Source organism: Notamacropus eugenii, chromosome 1 (assembly GCF_028372415.1).
Source record: "Notamacropus eugenii isolate mMacEug1 chromosome 1, mMacEug1.pri_v2, whole genome shotgun sequence".
Classification (NCBI taxonomy): Eukaryota; Metazoa; Chordata; class Mammalia; order Diprotodontia; family Macropodidae; genus Notamacropus; species Notamacropus eugenii.
In genome coordinates this window covers 480,003,595-480,019,207 of record NC_092872.1, presented here as the reverse complement: position 1 = coordinate 480,019,207, position 15,613 = coordinate 480,003,595, and the positions used below count along the sequence as shown (strand labels likewise).

The window sequence follows — 15,613 nt, the reverse complement described above, 5'->3', positions numbered from 1 at the left end:
TGGTTGAACTGAATGAAAAGATACAGATGTATGCACCAACACCTGGCCTTTGAAGCCTACCAGGGGTTGTGGGTACCCTACCAGAGGGAAGAGCATACTGCCAACCTGGCAATGAGGCAGAGAAAAGGAAGCTAGGGAGCAGGGGAAAGAGGGATGGGGTTGCAAGGGGAGTGAAGGGGGAAATGCCCACCGAGCTTGGGGTTCAGGAAAGACATCAACATGGATTCGCATCATCAGGTCACCCCCAGGTACAAATTCAGTCACGAAACAAAAATGGGTGGGAGTCTGGAAGCACACCAGCAGAGAGAGCAAGAAGGGGTGACCAGAGCGGCCCACCATCTCCAAGATCCGCTTCTCACAGTACAAGCTGCATAGAGGGAAATGGGGTGTGGGCATCAGAGCCTAGGGTAAGAGGCTAATTCCAAAGGGTATTCTTGATCTGGGGCCAACTGCCATCCCTCTCCCCATCTGCTTGCCTTGGAGACAGCCCTGGTTACTACAGCCACCCCTGAGGATAACAGGTGCTCCCATCCATTCACCTCTCCAGTTCATCCCGGCTCAAGACATCCTGTTTCTTCAGTGCCTTGATTGCATAGAATATCCCCGTCTTCTTATACTGAGCAAGGAGGACCTGGGACATAGAGGAAGGCTGGGACTAAGAGGGAGGTTCCTATACCATCCAGTGAGAATGATCTGCTGACATCCCAATGAGTGCCTGTATCTGCCAAGCTCTATCTTCTCCCCAAGGAGAGGATCATTTTCCATCTCCTACTTTCTAGGCTCTCCCCGCTTGCCACCCCCACTTCCCCATACCCAAGAAGGAAGTACCCTATGACCTGAGACCTCTCTCCCTGAGGTCCTATGGTACCTTCCCAAAATGACCACGGCCCAGCACAGCAACACAACAGAAGTCTTGGAACTTGGGAGGTTTCCTACAAGAAGGAAGAAGTGTGGGTGCTGGAGGAAGGGGAAGGGCAGCTTGCAGAATAAGAGAAAAACTAATACCCACTAGGAATACTGTATTCAGCCTCCTGGGCCCTGGCTCCTCTTACCACCTAAACCTTATACTTCCAACAATTAAGGCCTGGAGTCTGACATGGGGCATCAGGGTCACTGCCTCTACCTCTGCCTCACCTCCCACCCCCATACAACCTTATCACACAGGGATTCCCTAGGTAATCTGAGAAGACTCAAGCTCTGATCCTGAGTAGTGGTGATTACCTGCTAGGTGTAGTGCATTCCCCCTGTCTCAGACTGTTCCTGTATTCCATGTGGGGACGTTTGGTACACTGCAAGAAAATGGGGTTGAAGAAGAAGAGCTCTTAAGATAAAATTGGCCTCCCCTCCCAGAGACTATTCTGGCCCCGTTCATTCCCGGGATGGAAGAGAATAAAAAAATATCTAGATGCCCCTCAACCTCCACCCTGTTGCCCGCTCACCGGTGACTCCACAGAAGCTGAGTCCAGGGGCAGATAGAGACGTGGGGGCTTTGGTGGCAGCTGCTCCCCCACCAGGGCCTTCCGTGGTGGGGCCCCCCCAACCAGAGGCTTCGTCAGAGGGAAGGAACTATGAACAGTGGGGAAGATGCAACAAGGAGATGAGGCCTCCATGAAAGCATGGCGTTTTAGAACTTGAAGGGTCATCTCTCATCCGAACATCTCTTTGTACAGGTAAGGAAACTAAGATGGATATTAAATGCTCAATTTCACACAGGAACTAAGTGGCAGAAATAGAATTCGAATCCAAGTCTTGTAACTACAAATCCAGTACTCTGTCCTCCACACCATGGATCCCTAGCGTAGTAAAGTAGCAAAGTCCATTGTGCATAAAGGCCTAAGGTCTGTCAGTTACCCCCTAGTGACTTTGGGCAACTCATTTAACAACCATAGGCTTCCTCAGTTTCCTCATCTATATAATGATGGGCTTTAGCAGGATCTCTAAGTTCCTTCATCCAATCCTAAACTATTACCCTATGAACATCACCTTGGATAAACAAAGAAAGCCTTTTCCTTCTCCACTTCCACTAAACCTTACCTGGGGGATGAGGAGCCAGGGGAGTCCTGTGGGGAGGTTGGGGAAGGCCGTCCCCCAGGAGGGCTGAGGTTACTCAGGGTGCTGCAAGGAGGCAGCAGGCTCATGACCAGTCTACCCCATGCAGCCATGCTGATATTCATCTGTGAGGCCCGGAGGAAATCTTGACCTGGAAGAAATGCAGCTGGGTCAGCTCAGCCCCCTCCACCCCCACCCCTCGCCTCCACCAGACTCTCACCGCGGTGTTTGGAGAAAATGCATTTCTGTCTCTGAAGCCGGGGCCTCCTTTCAATAACAGGGTCACAGAACATCACCTAAAGGCGGCATGGAGGGATGAGAGCCCATAGGGTTGTATTTTCTCCAGGGAAGCAGCTCTCAATCTAGGGTTATCTCCCCATCCTTTCCCATCTCCTACTTCCTAGCTCTTCATTTTCTTTTTTGATTTTGTAATTCTGCCCAAAGTGAAAATAAGGAAAGAGGAAGAGTATATAGTGGTACAGAGAAAGGGGAATTGTATTACCTCCACAAAGAGCCGACCCTGAGGCTCCAAAGCCAAGGACAGGGTGTGGCGCGCATTGTCCAGGAAATCCTCCAGTCTTAAGAAAGCCACACCGCACAGCTCTCGCCAGTCCCTCCACTGGACCCCAATCTCCAATTCACGAGACTACAATGGGAGTTGGTTTTGGGGAGACAGCTCTCAGTTCCCTAGGGACCCAGCTACCTCCCAGTGGAGCCAGCGTGAGGGGCAAGCTAAACTGCAAGGCAATAGGGACATGGGCGGGGGCCCAGACACCAGGAAAAGAAATCTGCTCTGGGGAAAGGGGAGGAGGCAGAATTCTGACTCGGAAGAGTGTAAGTTCCACTCCACTGAGTACTGACCAGGGCCAGTGTCTAAGCCTTACCCGCTCTAGGGGGATCAGGAAAGTCTGGTCCCAGGCCTGAGCACTCACAGGCCCCCAGCCTGTCTGGCCCACCACACGGTTATCCACCTTCAGCACTGCCAGAACCTCATCTGTAAGGGGCAGACCCAATGAGAACAGCACATGGGGTACCAAGGAGTGCAGGCAAGAGTGCCAGGAATTCAGTGGAAGACATGGCCAGTGAGATGGGGAAGAGTGTGCCAGGGAACTTAGGGGGCAGGAGGGGGCTAAGTGGGGCACAGGAGAGAAAGAAGGTCACAAAGAAGGTAGAAACTCCTCTGCCATGGGCAAGACTAAGTTACAGGTAGGGTGCAGGGGCACAAAGCTCCAGAGGAGGAAATATCAAGGAGAGAAGGATTACATAACCCAGAGTCCCACCTTGGTCCCTTCCAAAACTCACTGGTCAGTTCCTCAACACGATGCTGTTTGCCCCAGCTCCATGGTCGACTTTCTCCTGGGCTACCCACCAATGTAGCCACACGGGATCGGCCAGGAACCACGTCTAACAACTCCTGACATCCTGTGAGCCGAACCTCTAGGGTCCCTGTGGGGTACAGTGTCAGGTTCAGACTTAATCTTCTTTCCCCTTATCTTTGAGCTCAAAAGACTCAGAACTTAGAGTAGGGAAATATTAGCTGAAGAATGAAGAACATTCTTCAGTCAGGACCACTTGGCCCCTGGCTTCCTCTCACCTTTCAGAAAGTCTAATAAGAGAGGGAAAGAGAAAGCAGAGAGCCATATCTGCAGTCATGGGAACCAGAGGAATTGTGGGAGGGGATGCCTACCACTCAGAGACCAATCATTTTGAAGCTGTTCAATCATCTAGGGTGGGACAGGGACCAGATCCTTAGAATCAGGGAAAAGGAGCTGCTAGAGCCCATATGATCTGCACCATTCAAAAGCATCAGAAAATTCTAGAACATCAATGGTCATCTAGTCCAACCCCTACCCAAAGCAGGAATCCCTTCTAAGACATCCCCGATAAGTAGTCATTCAGTCTTGGAGTTCACTCCAAGACCTCCACTAATGGAGAACCCATTATCTCCCAGAGAAGCTCCTTGCGTTGTGACATAGCTCTGAATATTAGAACATTTTTCTTTATGTTAAGCTAAAATCTGTCTTCCTTTAACTTATTCACTGCTTCTAGTTCTGCCCTGTAAGACCAAACAGAAAGAGTTCAATCTCTCTTCCATATAACCACCTTTCAAAAATATTTGAAGGCAGCAATCACGAGTGATTGATTAATCACCTCCACACTCATGGTAACTCTATTTCCTGAATCAAAAATAAAAACTCATGAGCTGACAGAAGCTATTTCTTTTGCTAAGTCTTATTCAAAGTGTATTTCTTTTCTTAAATGTGAGACACTTGGAAAATTCTTTTTCTATGTTAAGTTATTAATAGAAATGAATGAACGAAAAGGCATTTATTAAACTTTTGCCAAGTATTGTTGTAAGTGCTGGGAATTAAAAAAAAAGTAAAGAGAGTCTCTGCCTTCAAGGAGCTTATGTTCTAATAATCCATCCAGTCTTATTGGCTCTGATCTCAGGGGGCACAGGAGGAGACATGGCCCCACCCTGGAGGACCTGACCCTCAGCTGAAGAGAAAAGAATAATGCTACCACGGAGGATCTGGAAAGTGTCAAACAAGTGGCATATTTATGTAAATGCTGTGAATGTTCAGAAGGGAAAGATATCTCTGACCACTCTAACCTTCAAGGAAGGGTAGGCACTTGAGATGGGACTTAGAAGACAGAAGTCACATAAACCTTCCTCCACCCCAACTCCTATTTACATAATGCCTCAAAGTATACAAAACATTTTCTTCTCAACAACCCTGTAAGATAAGGAAAAATATTATTATTCCTATTTTAGGGATGAGGAAACTTGAGAATTTGTTGGTGTCAGGTGTGACATCAGAAGACACCTGAGTTTGAATCTCACCTCCAATACTTATTTATTAGCTGTGGAACCCAAGTCCAGCACTCTGGCCACAATATTAAGAAGAGAAAGAAAGGCATTCCAAGCTGAAAAACTGGGAGAAGATTATATTTTTATCTGTTGTGTCTTATTCTCCAATCTTGGTGTCAGCTCTTCTAGAGTAGGGATCATGCCTTCTTCAAACTACACAGAGATCCATCAGAAAATAATGATTGATTTGATAAAAAGAAAGGTCCCACAGACATCAAATTATCTATACTAAAATAGCCACCCAACATCTGGAGAATGGCTAACCTTGTTTTCTGTACCTAAATGCAATGGAATATTACTGAACTGCAAGAAACAATGAAGTTAAGAATACGGAGCAGCATTGGAAGGTTAATAGAGTAAGCAGAACCAGGTAAACAACTATGACTACATAAAGGGAAAAAAACAACAATAACAAAATAAGTGAGAGAGAATGATTAGAAATTATAATGACTAAGCTTGCCCCAAAGATGGGATCTGAGAAGATGCTACTCTCTGCTTCTTTGTTGGGGAGGGGTCAGGAACATGAGTGTGGAACACCGTATGTATGTCAGACTTGTTCAATCTGTTAATTTTGTGGAACTTTTTTTTCTTTATTACAAGGGATGGCTCTCTGGGAAGGATGGGGGAAAGGGCTGGGAAATGTTAGTGATATAAAAATGAAAGCTATCAATAAAATTTTATTTTAAAACTAAGTCATTTTATGACACATAATAATTGGTTAATAAATGCTTTATTTCCCTAATAAATGCTAACTGATTTATTAAGCAGAAGCAGAGATACCCAGTTCTAGGACAGAAGCAAGGAAGAGAGACAGAGAGAGAGAGACCCCAGGAAGTTCAAGTCCTTGGTGAGAAGATACCCACTTAGTCCAACAGTCACCCCATGGAACACATAAATATCCATAAATATGCTTGGGGAGGAGGATCTAGGGTTGTTCCCCTCTCCCTCTTCTCTCCTAATTCAGAGGCATTTCAACCCTCTCCCTCAGGGCATCTTGAGGCTGGACTCTCAGCAACTCCCCTTCCGTACCCTGAGGTTCTCAAAGCAGACAGTTCTCTATCATTTTCTTGATACTGATACTGGGTCTTTCAACTCAAACACAAGGGGGAGGGGAGTTGAAAAGAAGGACATAGAGAGGTTAAACATGGCAGAAAAAGAGAGAGATGACAGACATGAGGGAGCCAAAGGAAGACAAGAAGAAGGGGACTGAAAAATACAGACTCAAAGAATGTTAGAGCTGGCAAGGACCTTACAAGAGAGGATGTTAGAACAGAATTATAGGATGTCAGAGCTTAGACAGTATCCCATTCAACTCAATGTCATTGCAGGATTCCCCTCCATAAGATGTGGTCATATAACCTCTGCCAAGATATCTCAAGTGACAAGGAAGCAAAGGGAGAGTTATTGCTAGTATCATTATAATAGTGTTGGTATTATAATAAATAATGCTACTCTGCATTTGTGGAATAATTTCACATTTTGCCAAGTATCTTTCTTCACTTTCATTAATACTCTGGCTCTTCACAATACCCCAGGGAGGGAGTCAATGTCCAATTTGGTAATATCATTTAACTTGCAAATAAAGAGAGGTCTAGAGAAATCCAATGAGCTAAAGTTGCCACCTCCTGCCCTCTAGCTCTCCCTGACTTCCACTCCACAGTGGAATAGTGAGTCAGTCTTCCTGACTCAATATAACAATCTCTCTTTCTACTTAAAAGTAAGGTTTGAGAGGTTGGGAGAGAAGAGGAGAGGTTAAGCCTGAAGAACATGGGGAAATCTCACACCCACCAGGAACACCATATTCACCCTCCCCAGCCCTAAATTTTGTACCATAAAGGCCAGGCAGAGGCAATGAGGCAATAACCAAGCTGAGGGTAGGCATCAAGGTCACTGCCTCTAGCCCCTCCTCTAGACCCTCAGTGAAGATTAAAAGGGGTAGGGGATTGTGTTTCTTACCTGTGAGGGCTATGGGTTTGATGAGGGACCCAGTGGGCTGGGGACTCCCTGGCATGCCTTCCCGTAGCTCTCGGGCCACAAGGATTCGGAGTGGATGAGCTGGAGGAAGTTCTGTCATTAGCCGTTCCAGAGCCAGCCGAAGTAAGTCCAGCTTCTGCAAGGACTCTCGAAGCCGAGTCTGGGCCTTCAAGACAGAGAGAGGAAATGGAGACAGGGTAGAGAGGCCAGTAGGGCCCCCCGACCAGATGCCCTGCCCCACTATCTCCCTCTGAGGTTTCTGAGTGGCCCATCCAGAGGACCTTATCAGCCTATTCAGGGACTGGGAAAGGAGGAATAGACCAGGAGGACCTGAGAGGGATAGAGAGAGGAGGGAAAGAGGAAGAAGAAAGGGTGAAGGCGGGGCAGAAAAGATATTATCAGTTGAGTTGGCACCCGAGGTTGCAGGGTAACTTAAGAGGATTTAAATCAGGAAGAAGCCTTAGAAGTTATCAAGCCTATCCCCTTTGTTTTACGGATGAGAAAACTGAGGCCCAAAGAGCCAAAGTAACTTACCCAAGGTCACCCAGGTAGCAGGAACAGAATCAGGACTTGAAACCAGATCGTCTGACATTAAAATGACTCCTCTTTTCACTTACCATCCTGCCTTCTTCAGAGGATGGGATCCCAGAGGACCTGATACCCAGTCAGTGGGAACCGCCCCCCCACTGTCTTCAGCCTTGGGTCTCCAGTCTCACCTCAGACAGGGCCTTACGGTCCTGCAGCCTGCGGCCCCCCAGAAGTTTCACCACATTCTTGGCACCCTCTGCTACAGCTGTCTCAATCCGAAATCGATGACGAAGGTCCCCAGCCCGCAGCTCCCTTTGCTGTTCTGGCCCTGGAACAGTGTGTGCATGGGAGTAGGTGGGGATAGTGTGGGTGGGAGGAGAAGAGACCCATGGGAGAAAGGTCAGGATCAGGCTATCCCTTCCTCCCCACTACAGACCTCAGGCCCTTCCCCAGCCAGGGGCTCAGGGTACTTCACCTGGCACCAGGGCCTCCCCAGAGGCTCCCAGCTTCCCGATCTGCATTCGGAGAAGCTCGATTTTCACCTTGCTGTCTCGAAGCATCTGTTGAGCAACTGAGAGCAGCCTGCGTTCCTGTATATTCAGGGGAAGCAGGGGGGACTAGGCCATTAGAGGTCCCAGCTACCATACCCATGCTACCTACAGGAGACCTCAGACACAGCCTTCTCTATCAAGCCAAACTGTCCGTCCTCTACTCCCAAACTCTACTCAAAAACCCCCTGCAGAAGAGAAAATTCAGATACCCCATTTGTATTAGCGATCAATTCTCACTGGATGGGGTGTTACTAACCAGGAGGATCTGGGAGGGCTTCATGGAGGAGGTGGCATTTTGAGTTATGTCTTTAAAGGATTAGTTAAAAAGGGGGGGGTAATTAGGGTAAGGGAGAATATTAAAGGCATGGAGGAAAACATGCAAAGGCATAGCAGTGGGAGAATCCTGAGACTATTTTTTTTGTCTTTCCATGATAATCTCTTAAACATCTCCAGCAGTCATTAACATTTAAGTACTTTTAATGTACCAGGCACTGGGCTAAGCCCTGGAACAGTCCCTGCCCTCAGGGAGCTGACAGTATAGCAGGGAAGATGACAGTCAAACAGCTACATACAGTCAAGCTATAGAGAGAAAAAACTGGAAATTATCAGCATCACTCTAGAAATAAGGGAGACCATGAAAGGCTTCTGACAGGATGGGGGATCTTAGCAGGAACTTCTCTTGTTCCCTTGCTTTCTCTCCCTCCTCACACTGGGGAGCTGGCCAGGGATGGGGCTGTATCTCCTCTACCACCTCAGGACCTCCCTGAGGGCCAGAGCCACATTTGCCTTGTCAGCCTGAGCCCCCCAGGACTGATGGTTGTGTCCCCACTCGGACCATGTCCTCCTGAGGGCAGGGACCCAGGTCTCCTATTTCCTTTGTCTTATCCACAGCTCTGGTTATGTCATTCCTAGGCTCCAAATTGTTCAGTCTCTCCCTACTGCCAGCCCAGGCAAGGTGCAAGTCAATTAGGTGCCAACTAAACCTGACTATTTATTATCTGGCACCTAAACAGTTCCTGATCTTTCCCATCACTGTGCTTTTGCTCCAAGTGTTCCCCATGTCTGGAATATACTCCCTTTCCCTAATTCCCCTGCTGAATTCATGCCCATTTTTTAGAGACCAAATTCAAACTCCCTCCTCCTCCATGAATCCTGATCCTCTATCAGACCTAACCAAGCACTTCCTTTAGGATCTAATACACTTAGGTACCTTGTGATAATTTGTATTATGAATGACTATGTCATCTTACTTCCCTACTATGAGGTAGTGTCATGAGGACAGCATCTCATCTCAATTCTGTCTCTCCCCCGGTAATGAGCACTGTACACAGCAGGCACTTAATAAATGTTTACTGCTGTTGTCTTTACCCAGAGTGTTGTAGCATTTGGTGTGAGAACACAAGAAGGTATTCCCACGATAAATGCTCAGTTTACCAACCTAGTCCCCACTCTGCAGGTGAGAGAACTGCCCCAGGCCCAGGCCCAGACCCCAGGGATCCTCGTGGCCAACTCTAAACTAGGTTATGAGGGTCTCACCTTTGGGCTGCCATTGGCATAGGTGTTAGTCATGTTCTCCGCTCCCTGTTTCACTTTCAGCTCTATCTGCAGCTGCTTCCGCAAAGCTTCCAGATGTCTGGTCACTGGCTTTTCCTCCCTTGGGTGAGGCTCTGAGGCTGTGGAATTTACAGGAGAAAACAAAACCCTGGCCTTTGCCTTTCTTTCCTGACCCTTTGTTCAAGAGCTCAGGATGAGAAGACAGGAGGAGGAGGCAAGGATTAGGGTGGAGAGTGGGGGGAAGATCTCCTAAGCTCCTTGGTCCTCAGGACACATGCCAGCCTCTCCAGCACATTCTATAAGATAAGAGCCTGTGGCAGCATAGGATAAATATGGTCATGTCAAGGAAATCAGGTGATAGTGAGACGGAAGGGCTGTATGCCCCAGTGTCTCTATACTACTCAAAGTCATCTATAGATGATGCACTAGGACAGAGGGGTTCTTACTCTGGGGTCTGAACTTGTTAAGTTTCTATTTCAATAATTGTATTTCACTATAATTTGTTTTTTTGTAATCCCATTTTTTTGTTTTGTTTTGTCTGCAATTAAGAACATTATTCTGAGATGGGAGAGAGCCATTAGGCTTTCCCAGACTGTCAAAAGGGTCCACAACCCAATAAAGGTGATCTCTTTCCCCAGAGAGACCCCAGGGTCAAGGGTGTATGTCCTCCATCAGACTGAGCTCCTGGAGCAAGGGCGCCTCTCATATCCAGTACTCCCTTAAAGTAGGGACCCAAGATGCTTTCAATTTTAGTTTTGCTGAACATCGGCTCATAGTGTTTAGAGGTAAAAAGGCTGATAGGATCAGAGATTTGAAGCTAGAAGGAACTATCTTTAGAGATCATCTATTTTAACCTCTTCATTTTTCAAAGGAGAAACTGAGTCACAGAAGAGGGAAGAGACTTGTCCAAGAGTCACACAAATAATAATTAGCAAAGCTAGTGTATGAATCAAGGTCCTCTGACTCCACATCCAAAGTTTTTCCCACAAGGCCAAGTTGCTTCCATAATAGATCACTAAGAAGAAATGGAGAATGCTTAGAGTATAAAACAAAGCCTCCAGACCACATCCCAGCACCTCCTCCATACAGTTCCCCAGTGTTTCTATCAGACCCAGCTCTCATGGGTTGAAAGAATGAGGGCCTTGGCCTTTACTCTTTCCTCATATTCCTAATTTCCCTAATAGCCAGTCCAGCACACCCCAGCAGGGTCTCACCAGCAGGGTTCTGGGCCTCATCAGGAAGCAAAATGTGAGCATTGAGCTCTTGCAAGTCCCAATGGAGCTGCTCCAGTCTTCGGTTGGAGGAGCGTAACAGCTGGTCCACATGGTCCAGGTTTCGACGGGCAGTGGTGACCCGGCGGAGGTTTTCAACACCTTCTTTGATCTTTAGCTCTTTCTGAATGGCCTTTCGGATCACCTCCTTCTCACCTTCCAGCCGATGCTGGGAAATGGGGTCTGGCAAGCTCTCACCTGACCCCAGCTGCACTGTGGAACTCCCCTGCAAGAGATAAAAGGAGGCAGAGGCATAAGTTGGCCAGATGTGTGTGTGTGTGTGTGGGGGAGGTCAGAGGCTTCCCCAGACTGCCAAAGGGATCCATGACTCCAAAAAGGGAAAGAATCTTTGTACTAGAGGGACCTGAGAGTCAAGGGTATATATCTTTCATCAGATGAGCTCCTCAGGGGCAAAAAGGTCCTGGGAGGTCCTTGGTGAGCTGACATCAAGCTTTTTCTTTCTGTCCTCTATCCCATCTGAAATCTCTAGTCAGGAAGACATCTGGAAGAGCTGAGTTTGTCCATCCCCCTATTATTTGCTAGTTCTCTTTTGACAAAGGAACACAGCAATTGAACAATGATTAAGTGAACCTCTGCTTTTCTATGACAGTCAACCTGGAATCTCTATGCAAAGCCATACAAATTAAAGCTTGGTCTCATCCTGACCCCCAAGTGATAAGCCCAACTGAAGTCAGCTACATGCAGGTGAACCCAGAGTTAGAAGACAGCCCTGCCTCTGACACTCATTAACTGAGTAATTCTGGACAATCCCTTGTCCTCTCAGCCTCACTGTCCTCATCTGTAAAATGGATTGGGTGGTTGTTAGAAAAGTGCTTTGTAAATCTTAAAGATCTCTAGATGTTGTTATTATCAGCCAGCATCAATATTATTTACAGGCTAATGTCTGTCTTTCTGCTCTGTGATTCTAAATTAGTTCCAGGGCAAGAAGAGAAACCTGAAGCCCCTACTTCCTTAATAGGCCCTTTTCAACTTAAGTGGCAGAAATAAATATAGGAATGGTAGGGCCCTGGTGTTCCGACAGTCAGACAGGAATTCACACCCAGAAGAATGAAATTCCAACAATAGGATTTCTATCTGTCCTCTAGTATCATAATCTCCTTTAAAGGTCATCAGTCCAGTTTTCCCTCACTTCCTCCCCTGCCCCCATTCCAGGTGAATTTTATCCAAGTCACTTAAGAACTTTGGTGGGGAATCCCCAATTCCCAAGATTCCCTAGGAAGGCATTTCCACCATCATTTATCCACTAAGTCCTTCCTAGTAACTACCACTAAATCAATCTAGTTTTTTTCCTTATTCTGTTTGAAGGAATATTAAACCCTCACACACACAACTCAGTACGACCTCTTCTTGCCTGGCTATAAGCTTTCAAATTTTCCAAAGCAGTTTCCCATTCATTATCTCACACAAACTCAAAAAGTCAGGGTAGGGGGATTCTTATTCTCTTTTTTCATATGGGGAAACTGAGACCCCAAGCAATGAAGTACCTTGCCCAGTGTTATACGCTGAGTTAAAGACAAAGGCAAGACTAGAGCCTAGGTGTCTGGACTCCCAGTCAAGGAAGTCTTTCCGCTATTCTATCAATGGCAATTGATACCATTTCCATAGAGGAGTATCTTCAGATGGGGCTTAGATACTGAGAAGAACAAAATTCTCTGGTTAAGAACCCAAGGACTAGATCTCTGCATCTCTAGAGATGAGGAAGAGATTAGTCTCACTAACTTGCTCAAAGGAAAAAACCAAAGACTCTGTTTAGGGGCTGCCAGATTTCAAAGCTAAAATACTTTCCAGTAGCAGAAACTGACCTCATCTTGTTCAGCCACCACCCAAGAGATACCCCACCCAGGAGACCCCTTCAAACTTCTGTGTTACCTTGGGGGTCACACCAGTCTCCATTATCTTGGCCTTGGGGGGGAAAGAGAAGCCCCAACTGGTCTCTAGCTGCCCTCTTGTCTGCCCCTCCCTGTCCGGCTGGGGCTCAAGACAGGGGTGGGGGCCCAAACGGCTCAGGAAATCCTTCACCCTCCACCCGCTCCGGGCCCTAGGCCAAGCTCCTGAGCAAACAAAGATCCCATGGAGTGGGGGGCCTGGCCACTAGGGTCCTGAGTCACTCTCCCTGGTAGGGAGGTTCCCAGCCAGGAAATCGGAAAATGTGTACAAGCTCCCCTTGGAACAAACCAGCCAGTCAAGCAGGGGGGATGAAGAGGCTGAACAGGGCCCAGAGTAAAGACAACCTAGGCAAGTTCATTTCCCACACTAGCAAGGGCTATGACCTTCCCCCCCCCCCCAACTCAGTACTCTCTTTTATATAGAGGAAGGCTCTTCATACCCTCTATTCCCACCATATTCTCTATGTTTCCTTAAACTTGGACATATCTCATAGTCTGCTGGACCTGGAGAGAGAGATCTTGTAGATCCTTTAGTATTCTGAGTAAATTCCACAATTTTAAGAATGGGGAGACTGAGACCGGGAAAGGGTAAGTAAATAAGGTAAAAAATCCAGTCAGAGGCAGGGCATGTCCCAGAGCAGGCAGAATGGTTCAGTAGTGAGGCAGTGGCATGTGAATAGAAAGAGAACTGGATTTAACATCCAAGAACTTCAGCTGGAATCCCAGGATCTGCTCCTTATGGTTGGGGCTTTCCATTAACATTATCTGTGTGATTTACTTGCGGGCAAGCCTCAGATTCTTCCTCTGTAAAGTGAGGGAGGGGAGTCCCGTCCAGTTCCAAATCTAACAATCATCCAGCGACCTCCAAGGGCCCTTCCAGCTTAGAGCTGGAATTCTAGGAGTCTTGGGTTTCCAGACTCCCAATCTTGAGTCTTTCCATTACATCCCACTGGCCCTGAAGAGGGCAGTGGAAGTGAGTGGGAGAGATGGCCAGGGGGCAGAAGTTTTAGGCCAACCTTTGTGAGGGGGTGGAAGGAAAGGGGGTCCCTCATCCCCTCCGAGCCTCCATAGTTGGAAGAGACCCCAAGTCCAGGGTTTCTCTTGATTGCCTTCCTGGAGAGAATGGGAGGAGTTAAAGCGGAGAATCCTAAACTTTTTATCACGGACTCGAGTCCACAGATCCCCTGAAATGTATGCAAGGACGCCTTGTCCGTGGACCCTCCTCTGGAGTGAAGGGATGAAAGTTTGGAGGGTAGGCTGGTGTGTGTGACTGGGAGGCCAGGCCCAGGGGAAGGCCTCCCGCCGTGGCAGGAGGTGGGGGCAGGTGAACCTCCCCCATGCCCGCCCGCGGGAAGGACCTGTTTAGCCGCTGCCCCTACCCTTGAATCACCCCAGGAGCACCCCCCACTTTGTCTGCCTGGTCGCCCCTCTCCCCCACAATACCAAGGCCGGCTCCCTGCCCTTTGCAGAGGCTTAACCGCCCTCCCCGTCTGCCCAACCCCCCCCCCAGGTGTGCCCGCCCCTCCCTCGCAGCTCCTCCGCCGCACTCACCTGCCGCGGGTCCCCCATGCTGCCCACAGCCGCTCGGGCCCCGCAGCTCTGGCTCCTCCGGAAGCCCCGGCCCCTCCAACTGCCCTTTCAAACTTGAAACTTCCCGGGGCAGCAGTGCCCGAGACGCGGGAGCCAGCGCCCCCTCTCGAGGATGGAGACCCTGCAAGTCCCTCCCGGGATCCCGGGAAATCCCGGGCTCCAGTCCCGAGCCCCCAGACCCCGAGTCCCTCCCGGGATCCGGGGGGTCCTGTCTGCCCTTCCTCAGGATCGGGGACCTGGGGCTTCGGGAGCCCAGAGCCCCGCAGCGCGCTCAGCCCCGTCCTGAGGTCAGGTCCGCGCCGGGGTCTGGAGAAAGCCCCCCCAACATCAGGGCAGTCCCCGGCCTCACCCAGCCTTGCCCTGGGCGCCGCAGCCGGGGGCAGGTCCCGGGGCTCCCCCTGAGAAGGAGTGGGGCCTTTGGCATCTTGTGTTCCCTATCTTGGGGAGCAGAGCCGGCCAACAGAAGAGCGGGCACGAGTGGGCCGAGAGTTCGAACTCTAACTCAGCTATCTGTTTGTGCCTCCTTGGGCTGGCATTTCCCTCTGTGCTTCCGTTTCTTCAGCTGTAAAGCCTGCAGGTTAGACAAGCCGGTCTCCAAGGTCCCTGCGGGCTCTAAATCCTGCGTGCATGGTTCTGGGGCTCCTCTGTTTCACAACGCACCCCGCAGGAGGCTGGCCCCTTCGGTGTCTGGAGACGCCCGACAGCCCCTCACGGTGGCGAGGCAGAAGCTCGGGTGGGAGTGGGGACTCTGAGCTGCTTATCTGCGTTTGGCGCCACGCCTAGCGTAAATAGCGCTTCACAACTGTGTATCGATAGTCGTGGACACTGCGGGATCCCAAGTCGAGGGGGGAAAGGAAATAACAACACCAGGGATTCGATTCCGCGCATTTACGTGCCTCCCATGTGCCAGTCATTGTCCTGGGGGCGGTAGACCGGAGGAAGAAACAGAGTCCGCTCTCAAGGAGCTTACATGCTGCGCCGGGGACGGACCGCATGGGAACCTGAACCAGCATGAACCAACCGGAGGAGGAAGAGATCGCCGACCACCAAACTTCCCATAGGAGGCGGTGGTCCCTAAACTGAGCTCTGAATGAAGTTAGGGATTCTGGAAAAGAGTTTAGAGGAGTGTTAGACCGAGAGAGCCCACCTCAGACACGAGAAAGTCTAGTCCCGTTTCTGCCTTACCCTGGCTGTGTGACCCTGAGTAAGGCACCCCTCTCAGCGTCCCAGGCGACTCTAGCATAGGGCATGGGCCTGACTCCACTGGTCAGGGAGCTCTTCCCAGGGAACTCCTTACATTCGTGACATCACAGGCTC

At 49.1% G+C, this 15,613-nt stretch overlaps 1 protein-coding gene across 4 annotated transcripts in view; it reads right to left on the bottom strand.

The window, feature by feature from the left end:
* Window positions 1-15,613, bottom strand: part of PKN3 (protein kinase N3) — an 18,806-nt gene extending 3,193 nt beyond the window's left edge. Inside the window, exons 1-17 of one of the 4 annotated variants that reach the window (XM_072632611.1) lie at window positions 15,482-15,613; window positions 14,258-15,401; window positions 10,743-11,025; window positions 9,511-9,647; window positions 7,899-8,013; window positions 7,612-7,751; window positions 6,878-7,061; window positions 3,352-3,495; window positions 2,934-3,043; window positions 2,552-2,695; window positions 2,270-2,345; window positions 2,035-2,200; window positions 1,440-1,566; window positions 1,222-1,289; window positions 869-932; window positions 540-631; window positions 191-367 (exon numbers count right to left, since the gene is read on the bottom strand). In XM_072632611.1, the coding sequence (XP_072488712.1) occupies window positions 191-367; window positions 540-631; window positions 869-932; window positions 1,222-1,289; window positions 1,440-1,566; window positions 2,035-2,200; window positions 2,270-2,345; window positions 2,552-2,695; window positions 2,934-3,043; window positions 3,352-3,495; window positions 6,878-7,061; window positions 7,612-7,751; window positions 7,899-8,013; window positions 9,511-9,647; window positions 10,743-11,025; window positions 14,258-14,275 (2,045 nt within the window). In that variant the 5' untranslated portion in view covers window positions 14,276-15,401; window positions 15,482-15,613. Of the gene's footprint in view, window positions 1-190; window positions 368-539; window positions 632-868; window positions 933-1,221; window positions 1,290-1,439; window positions 1,567-2,034; window positions 2,201-2,269; window positions 2,346-2,551; window positions 2,696-2,933; window positions 3,044-3,351; window positions 3,496-6,877; window positions 7,062-7,611; window positions 7,752-7,898; window positions 8,014-9,510; window positions 9,648-10,742; window positions 11,026-12,689; window positions 12,847-14,257; window positions 15,458-15,481 lie in introns of those variants that run through there. The other 3 variants (XR_011972220.1, XM_072632610.1, XM_072632612.1) reach the window with 3 other exon arrangements.